This window comes from Papaver somniferum, chromosome 1 (genome assembly GCF_003573695.1).
Source record: "Papaver somniferum cultivar HN1 chromosome 1, ASM357369v1, whole genome shotgun sequence".
NCBI lineage: Eukaryota > Viridiplantae > Streptophyta > Magnoliopsida > Ranunculales > Papaveraceae > Papaver > Papaver somniferum.
Genome location: NC_039358.1, coordinates 49,427,911 through 49,438,406, shown reverse-complemented (window position 1 = coordinate 49,438,406; position 10,496 = coordinate 49,427,911). Strand labels below are relative to the sequence as shown.

Here is a 10,496-nt window from a genome sequence, read left to right as displayed (position 1 = left end):
CGTCTATTTTCCAACATATAAAAATCCTATATACCTCGAAACAGTCATCATCGTCTAATCTGATGGAGTCTGAACAGAATTTTGGGAATTCTGAGGAACCAAAACAGACGATTTCTGAAAATGATGATTTAAGAAACGAGAATAAAGAAATGAATGAGAAGAAGTTGAAAAAGAAAAGGAGTTTGATATCTAGTTTTGGTTGTTTAAGATCACAAACATCAAGTCCTGATAGATCATCATCAGATGAGAAACCATATATGGAGATGGAATCAGTTACCAGCGAAGATGGTCCGCTTCCTACATCTTGTTGTTATGGTTAATGGTATTCTTGGCAGGTTACTTCTTCTTCTTACTTCATTTCATTTCTGAATCTGAGATTGTTAAAATGAATTCATTCATTCAAATGTGTGAATTGGGTGGTACCATTCCGAAATAAATTAGGTCTAAATAATTTTGTCAGTGAAGTATATATAATAATAAATTGGGATTAGCATCTCAAAGATCAATGTCACTAACTACCTGTATTCCCCAAAATTAACAGTACATGTCTACCAACAACTAAGACTAGTTGCTTCAGAAAAATATGCGGATAGAGCTTTTCTTTTTCTGTTAGTGTAACTAGAATAATAGGTGAGCTTCATTGTCTAAGATGCATGTGGTGAACTTAGAGTGAGAAATTCTGTATTATCAAAGAGCCCAAGTTTTAATTTGTTGTGTCTTATAGAGGTCAAACAATCACTTATAAAGGCAAGCTTTCTATGAGACAAGCTTTGAATGATTGTTGAGACATTTTATTTTCGTGTTCCATATTATTGGTGGTTTCGTAGTGGTACCTCAATTCAGTGTTCAGTATGCTTGTCACATTTATGATAGTATATTGAAGCTCTACTGATACATTCATACAGCCCTGAAAATTTGCTGGGAAGAAATTTTTGAGAAAATATCCCAAGGAATTTCTGGTGCATTCTATGTATTTTTTTCTTCTTCTTCCAACCTCCTTATTTGTTATTCTTTTAGCATTAGATGTCCGTGTGGTTGTGACAATTGGGGTAAATTTGGTGAACTACATGCTTATGTGTTCAAAATCTTTATAGGCTCATATATGCACTAGATATCTTCTTTATTGCTTTGGTTAGTTATGGCATACAATTGAGTTGATTTTCGTTATTTAATGATCTGAGACCTTCTCTATCACTTATATGTTGTTATTCTTTTTTTATACACTTGGAATACTGTTTTAACACCTTCTATTAAGGTATTTGTTTTAATTTTTTTTTTTTTTTTTTGAATCTGATCATGGTGGTCTAGATTAGCAAGGGAGAGAGATTAGCAGATTAGCAGATCAGGTGCATAGTGTTCTGTTGTTTGATCTCAACTTTACCTTGTTTGACTAATGTTTTGATCTGACATTTATTTATCAAGATCAAATGTTGGTCTTGAAGCAGCTTTGTTTATAATTATAAAACTTGTATACTCTTATTTACATTTTGGACTGTGTATATTTAATTCCAAGTTCCTCTCAGGTTTCTTGTTTGATTGAACGCTTAGAACAAAACTGTTGTTTCAGGTGTTCTCTGTAGTAAAACGAAGACCATAGCAAGGTATGCTATTGGTAGGCACTATTCTTCAAACCCAGAGCACAATCTTTCTGAAGGAAATGGAGATCGTAGTGGTGATGGAATCGGAAGTGCATGCCTAGAAAAGAAATTGATAGTCAAAGTTGCTAGATTGGAGCCTATGAACTTATAACTGTTGCAGCACCACATCTTGGTTCAAGAGGGCATATACAGGTAATTAGCATATACCATTTTCTGAAACAGCATTATTTCACTGATCTTAAAAATTTCAGATTGCTTGAAATAACAGATGATATACTAAACCAAACTCATTGATATATTAAAGATAAAAACCACCAACATAGAAACCAACAGAATATTAGCAAACTCCTAGCTCCAACTGAAAACCCAAACCACACCAGAAACAGACTTCAACTTCTTAAACTCAGACAGCGAACTAAGAAAACAGAAAATGAAATAGAACTAAAAACATAACAGATCACCATCAGATGCAGCAAACAGAAGTCCCTAGTTTGAACCTTCACCATCGCCATAGACAGAAATGCGATCAATAATCTTGGAAACCACATCATTGGAGTCCCTGAGCAGTTTTATGCTTCGGTTCAGCTTGACTCGTTTGGATGACACAGAAGGTGATTCTTCCAGCATCCTTCCAATACCACCACAACCACTAGGACCACCCATGAGTTCACTCGTAATATCTTGCTCCATATCCTTGTTAACTAGATTTTGAACAGTAAAAAGCAGATGAAGGGCCATATTATCGACCAACCTCCGGAGAACAATCTTCCAATATGCCATCAATCTCATCTTAATATCAAAGGCTTGTTGAACAATCTGTGTGTCCTGCAGATGACCAAATTCAACATCACCTAACATTTCAAAGTTTAATTTCTTAGGATTTGACCCGCCATTTAGGATATCCTTGAACCGCTGCTGCTGCAACATTAGCCTAGTCCAGGTATTAATGTAATCAGGACTGCAACTATAGTCTGCCATTTTCTCCATTTCAACAATCTCCTTCACCCGTTCAATAGATTGGTTCCTTACTTTCCTCATCAGATTGTGAGCTGCCCATCTAGTAAAAGATTGAAGCTGTGGATAACTTTGGGATTTCATTGTGAGTACGCGGACAAACACATCTTCCACATAATTCCAAACCTTTTGTGCAAACTGGATTGGAATTTCTGCCACTACCTCAATTCTTCTTTGTAAGATTGTGAGAAAAGATGTACGAGGTAAAAAGTTAGGAAGCCCAATACCCTTCGTTTCACATAGAACCTTAACTTCCTCCGTTAAAAAACTATCTTTATTGTTATTCCACGGAGACATGGACTCCAGATCAGCAGCGTATGCATCTAGCATCTCGGACAACCGAGCTGTGCAGTGCATATTTCCTTCATCTGGGAACTCATTGAATTCTCCAGTGATGAGGATCTTCCTTAAAGTTTCCTTGGCAGATCCAAGGACACGCATGAATGCTGTTACAGCATCAGCAATGCTAGAAAGATTTTTTGGCATGTTATTAAGTTCAGCTGCATTTTGGATAAGCTTTTCATTAATCCTTATCAGGTAAGAAATTAGAAATACTTGCTGCCTGTATTTGCACCAGCTTTTGAGCCAAAACTGGTACACCCACAATAGATTTATCAATCTTCGAGAGTAATGGGTGTGAATGAAACAATCTAGCCTCCTCAGTCCTTGCTTCCTCATATGTCTCATCCCCAATACGATTCCTCACACAAACATAACCAAGACCAATATTAACATCATCAGGAGTAACTTTCTCGAGCAAACCTTCTGGAGATTTATCGACTTTGGTAACGACAGCCAGAGTTCTCTCACCAGTTTTGTCGACTTTCTGAGACATCCTAATCGATTCACAAGTAGGAAAATCAACTGAGGCAGATAAAACATTAAGTATAATGCTTTCCTTTGGTTTAATATACTCCATAATAATATTACTAATCTGTTCGTATATATCTTCAGGCTGACCATGAATAGGAACTCTTGTAATGCCAGGTAAATCTACCATTGTAAGATCTGGAACTCCCTTTTTGTTCACCACAAGAGTAAGAGGGGTATTGGAAATGCATTTACCATCGCCTGCAATCTCGTCAGTTGCAGAAGAAATTGCTTCAGAAATGCTCGCCTCATCCGTAGGGACCTCCTTCCCATGAAATTCCAAGTGAAGCTTCGGTTCAGGTGAAGAGTGATTCTGGAGACGCATTATCAGTGGAACACGAGTACAGATTCCTTGGCCTCTCGGAAGACTAATACCAGCTAAGGATTCCAGCACACTCGATTTGCCAGAAGATTGATCCCCGACTACAACAATGGTAGGAAGTTGTATTCCTTCATCCATGACTTTCAAATGACGAAGTTTGTCAACGGCATCGAGCAGTGGACGTATGCGGTCATTGAAGTTTGAGATTAAAGGTGTTGAGTTCTCTACATATTCTTCTAGTTTGGTTTCACTGTTTATGCCAGGCAATTTCATTTTGTTATGAAGTGAAGTTGATGCTGAACGAGAGGGAGAAAGAGGTGATTCAAAGTTGAGGATCTGCTAGGATATTTATAAGGGAAGCTCAGAATAGAGAATTTAAGTCTCTATCACTGTCTACCATGCATAGAGAATATGGATAGCTCACGGTTCGAAAAAAAATGATAAAGAAATTTGTAACGCTCGGGAATGAACTGCTTCACGCATGCAGCATTATTCAATAAGTATAAATGCAATTAGGCAATGCTACTGCAGTGCCGAGGAATTTATAGTGGAAGTTTGAATGTAGAAATTTAAGTCTCTACGACTATCTTCTTTTCACAGAGAATATGGATAGCTCGAAAAATTTAATGAAAAGAATTTGTAAAGCTCGGGAATGAACGCTTCATGGCTTCATGCATGAGATAAAATGAATAACTACAAACCATAAATATAGGTGTTAATCTGTGCACAGAAACGAGCTTGCTTAGTGAACTTTTTCATTTAACTCACCAAGAGATTATTGACTAAATTCAGAATGGCATTAAATCTTTGGTAAGGCTGGAAGCCTAGGGAAAGTGCTAATTAATCTTCGGTAGATGTGAAATCACTAAACCTAGCTCCAGATAAACCTTGATTGCCTCGTAAAAATTTGACAGTCAAAAGGATGTTCCCAACTATATAGAACAGGCCTTGGTTGTTATACACTTCTGACCCAATACCAAAAGATTTCCGAATATGAAGATTTTTGTAGTTTCTCATATCACTCTTGATTCTAATTCTGCATTCATAAGCTAAAGAATTTTACATTAAATTCTAGTAATCAAATTTATGTTTAAACCAAGCAAGGCTACCAAATGGGCTAACTATGTGAAAGCAACAATTTTTGTTTCTGGAAAACCAACTGCAGACACTGTGGACAAACAAAGTTATAATTCAGTCTGGCCATTTTCCTCAAATTTCCCGTGAAGCAGACATTTCCCCCGTATTTTAACTTCCAGCTCCCATCGAAGTTTTCCCTACTAGGCCGAAGCAATGGCACCTCAAATGTTCCCAGAGATTAAGAGTGGTTCAGGTAAATACAGGTTTTGATAAAATGTTCAAAACCAAAAAATAGGACCCATTGATTCTCGTTTAGGGTGTAAGAGTAAGACTCTTAAGCTATGAACGAGCGACCTCTGTCGTTCCAGGAAAAGCTGTAATGAAGGTTCTGCAATTAACCTCTATTAGAAATGTATCTTTTGGTTTGTTTTTGTTTTATAGCTTAAGTTTTGCATGAATAAATGAACATAATATTCCAATCCGAATCAAGTACGTCTTACAAACTCCACAGATCGGACTCGAAACACACTAAATTGTCAACTCATAGCCTCAGCTCTACGTTGAGAACATAAGGGTGGTGGTATGATTCTCGCTTAGGGTGCGAGAGGTCCCGAGTTCAATTCTCGGATTGCCCCAAACCAAACCTCTCATTTTTCATTCTACTCCTCACAAAATGCAGGTTTAAACAGATGGATTGCCTAGGCCTACGTTTTGGAGCCGCTCTTGCAAAAATACAGTAGCTTCATCCGCTGTTGCTTTTTTCTTGAGTGCAACCTCAATAAGCTGGTCATAGTTGCGGAAAGCACCTCTACTCCTTCCAAAGACACCATGAAAGGAATATAGGCATCTAACTATAACGTACGCAATTAGACTCTAAACACTAAAAACTAAACGCCACAATTAAAACTAAACAGCTTTCTAAATTAAATTCCAAACACACCCAAGCAACACAGGCATAAGCAAAAATCAAATCATATAGGGCTAGTTTCAACCTCTTAACCGACCAAGCTAGCAGTAAAACTCTCTTAAATTTGAATATAGCCTTAAGTATAATCAACCATGTTTCAGAGGACAAAAAAAAGAAAAACTTAAGTGTGATTGATGATGCACGTTGAACCTTAGCCAAACTAGGCTCCCTATCATAGAGTTCAACAAATTTTTGATATTCCCCTCTTCAAAAGAATCAAATCTTTCAATAAACTTGTTATGTTTTTCTTCGATGGAATTCAACTTCCTTGTTGTTCGTAATGCAAACCATAAACTTGCTGAACCAACTGCCAATGGAACAAGCAAATTAACAAAACCATTCTTCTTTTCATTCCCCATAATCACAATATCAATATATACAAATCAAAGTATCTAGGTAGTTTCAAGGACGATATGAAAAAGGCTCTTTTACTTATCTTATCCCTGTATAAGCAATTTTATATGTAGGAAATTCCAGGTCTTGGGTTTGGATCGGCAATCCGATATGCAAGGGATTTTTGTTTCAGTTTTTAAGATTTTCTTGAGGAAGAGAGTATCTCTAAAGACAACTAGGAACTTGTTTGTTTGCAGCTGACTCGGCGTTTGAATCTGAGTCAACTCCTGACTCGGACCGAGTCAGCAGTCAGACCGTTTGTTTTCCATTTTGAGTCAGATCTGACTCGACCTCTGACTCAGACATAACCCCTGACTCGGACTCATTTGAGTCAGGTAACAAAATACCCCTGACTCATGGGACCAAACCACTGACTCACTTATTTCCGAGTCAGATGAGTCAGATCTAACTCAAAACAAACATATCGACTCAGATCCAGATGAGTCAGGTGATTTCACTCAGATCCAGATGATTCAGATACAAACGACTCAGATGAGTCAGGAGTAACCAAACATGGTGTAGGATTAGGGAAGGGAAGGGACAAGTCAGAAGTGTCCCCATGGACTGAATTTCTATGGGCTTAGGTTTTCCATAAGAACCCATTATGTCCGTGGTTTACATTAGCATTTAGCACCCTGAAATTTAAATGTGCAACACAAAGTAAAAATAAGGGATATTTTGACTTTGGGTCACAAAAAAGTGATCATAATTGCGTTTGGGTCACGAAAATATTTTAATTAGAGTTTGGGTCACAAGACCACGGTTGACTGTCTTGACCGCTAGAAAATAGGTTAAAATATAAAATGACCAACTAATTTTTAAGTTTTTAATCTATTTACTAACTCTACCTCCGGAGAAGGTTCGAGCAGGAGGATCGGTTGAGTTGAACTCTGCAACTCGGGGGGAAAATTTCTTCGCGTTTTTCGATTTCAGTGTCTCGGCTTCATTAATTCAGGTGGTGCAAACATTAATTTTGTTTTGATTTCTCAGATTAGTGAAGGTAACAATGATTGGCCTTTGCTTATCTGACTAGAAGTTATTAGATCTCGATGAGGGACATTAATATAAATTTTGGAAACAAACGTAGTGATTTAGAGATGAATCATTCGGTTATTGATTTATCTAAATCCTCCGAAGTTCATCCATCAATCAATCTGGATAATGATTTACTTTGATGTTTGGATATTTTCTTTGATTGGTCGATTAGATTTACTTCGAATCAAGCTTTTAGATGCTTCTTCTATTTTAAGTAGTCAATGGAAACTAAAGGGTAAATGTCAACTGATTCCTCTAGGAAAAGGATTCTTTACAATTAAATTAGATAATGAAGAAGATAAACAATACATCAAATCTGGAACATGGGAAGTGTTAGATCAAGTTTTGAAAGTAAGAAATTGGATTCCAAATTTTCGTATTCATTAATCTTGTACTTTTTTTTTGTTGTTGTTGATGAGTTTTGTGCTTGTAGTTTTGCTTTTGTTGTTCTATTCAACTTGCATTTTTTTAATTATTGATATTACTGGTGAAAACAGGATTATTTTTCCATATGCCTCGTGGCCAAAAGATCTTCACCGTAAACTTAAAATTTACCATTGCCATTGTGACATAAAATCTTGTACCTGACTAACTTCTGAGAATGACACTTGCAATTTTGTTTAGAGACAAGTGGCCCGAATTGAAAATGTTGATTCCCCAATGCGAGTAGGATTGTATATCTATACCAGTCTTTTATGAAGGCTTTCCAAGAAAAATAAGTTACCTTAGTTTTATGCACAAAACATGATCAAGACTGAAGGTTTAAGTCCCCATAGCTTCATAGATTTTCAATAAGTTTTCGACTTTGTTAATATCATGAGATGCAAAAGTCGTTGTGCTACAGTTACACTGCAAAATTTGTTCGAACAATTTGGTTATCCATAACAAATATTAGTTAAAATCCAAAACCGAATAAAAATTAATGTCCATTTTTCTCGTAATTCAATAATTAGTCGTTTACATAGCAGGCAAGCGAGCAACAAGCTGCGCCGCAAGCCCTTTTTGAATTGCAAAACCTATCCTTTTAAAAACAAACTCTCTCGACCCAGGAGTCATGACATTACTGTGCATGACTTTCTGGACTCTCTTGAGAAGTCCAACCGCCTCTGGAGCCAAAAAACCGAAAGTATCAAAAGAAAAGGGAATAAAAGCATGTCCATTATCAATACACGCTTTCCCATTCTTTGCCATCTTACCCGAGGAAGCTCTCAACGCTGCTTGGCCAACTGTGAAGGTGCCATGTCCAATGCCTACTGACGGAGAAACACCAGTGAGGTCAACACATGCATGTTTTCAATCATCCCACCCAAAAATAGGAACGTATGCTAGCCTAAGTGTTGACCTCCCTTCAAGTAGGTTTGTCAAGAAGTTGACCGCCACTTCTTTCTTTGCTGAAATACCAGCTCTCCACAAGAAATCATACAAAGTATCTCTCACATGATCATGTCTATATTTAAACCCAGGATCTACCTTGCAATGGACTTCATGTTCCACGTACATGTCTAAGCATCATGTGATGCAGGCAGGACAGTGTGTATCCGAAGGGTACAGAGGGATCATTAATCTGTATTTAAGGATGGACTGGTACTCAACAGGTGACATCTTTTGCCCAAGGCCCTCAATCGGAATAGAAAGAAGAAAATCATGTGCATGCTCTGCTTGCAGGCAACCAAAGACCGCATTATGTCTGTCCGATAACTCGTAAACTCTATCTATGTCTTTACTACTTTACCAAAAAGAGCACTCTCCAAGTTACTTTGTGCTCTAGGGGGGGCGGTGTCCTTGCTGGTGAAGATGCTAAAGTCATAATCAGGAAGAGTTGTTTTTAATGTCTCCAAAGACTTATGGAAATTTTCATCCATGCCTTCTACTCTACTGCTCCTTAATATGTGATCTTGTAGGCCCCAAGATTGTACCCGCGATGCAAGAAAAGAGTATTGCGACGCCTCCTTAGCGGTGTATAAACCAAGACCTCCATATATGATAGGCAGGGTAGATAACTTCACTGGAATTCCCAAAAAAACGGACCTCCACAAACCAAAATACCTTCCACCATCTCTCTCAAACTCTATCGAAGATATCTACTACATCTGTAGTATATTCTGGACAGCAAATGCGAAGCCCAAAAAGCAGATTGGAGATTCCCATACAAGCACGTAAGAGTATCAATTCGCTCTGAGGATCATGGAGCTTGGATAAACCTGCATTAAATCTACTGCCTTCTCTGCTCTTCTAATGGCAAGTTCTTTCACAAACTCAACATCAATACTGACCGCACCACCCAATAGTTTGACCCCGTTATCTGGCCTTGAGATTCCAACAGGAAACATCCCATATCTCCGGTCATCACAAGAAGGCCAGAAAATTTCGGTTTTCCGAATATTCAATATAAGCCCCAGCTCAGGTCCTTGTGTCTGAACAACTGCAAGCGCCTTTGCCACTTCTGTAGTGTCTCCAATAATAGTACCATCATCAAGATACCAGGCCTGTAATGATAGTGAACACTGCTCATTTATATTTTCTATAAGCCGATGAAGCTCCAAAGCAAATAACAATGGCCCTAGAGGGTCTCCTTGTTGCACTCCTGTAGACGGATAAATATAATAATCTCCCACATATAGTCTTGCAGGTTGTCCATACAAGTATTCAACCCATGGCGATATAGATGGACACAACTTGCATACCTCAAGGAGCATGGTTGTTCGGTCAACTAGATTAAAGGCATTGGTGAAGTCCACGGTTAACATAGTAAGGCTAGCATCCATATGATGTTTATTAAAATACCTGTTCACAGCGTGTAGGATCGCCTCAGCACCTCCTGATACACCCACCCCAAACTGAAAATCTTGTAAGTAAGATGCCATGTCTTGACCGACCCCCTTCATGACAACTTTGGACACCAGACACCGCCAAATCGTACCAACAACAATATGACAAATGCTTTTGTCGGGTTTAAGGAGAGGTATTAAGGGTGTTGAAGCAATGAACTTCGCAAGGTTAAGTGGGCATCTGCCTCTCAACCATAAATTGACTACCTTTGTTATCGTTGTAACCAAATCAGCAGCAACAGTGGAATCGTCTCCACAAAAAGCATCTAATAAATGTTATGCCCGAAGACCATCCTTTCCGCATGAAATTCCCTTATGGAATGACTTAATACAACTTAAAATAGTTCCTCCCTCAGCAAGTAAAGGTGTCTCATGAAGCGATAAAGTTGGTT

General features: G+C 38.0%; 1 protein-coding gene and 1 pseudogene across 1 annotated transcript; both read right to left on the bottom strand.

Moving 5' to 3' along the window:
- Positions 1-2,049: 2,049 nt before the first annotated feature.
- LOC113305060 lies at positions 2,050-4,077 on the bottom strand (annotated as a pseudogene).
- Positions 4,078-9,441: 5,364 nt separating this feature from the next.
- Positions 9,442-10,140, bottom strand: LOC113304985. Its single transcript, XM_026554126.1, has one exon. It carries the CDS (start codon positions 10,138-10,140, stop codon positions 9,442-9,444), a length of 699 nt encoding a protein of 232 aa, XP_026409911.1.
- Between the last annotated feature and the right edge of the window lie 356 nt (positions 10,141-10,496).

Excerpts from the sequence above, each read along its gene's own strand:
- LOC113304985 (XM_026554126.1), bottom strand. The coding sequence starts at position 10,140 with ATGGCATCTTACTTACAAGATTTTCAGTTTGGGGTGGGTGTATCAGGA.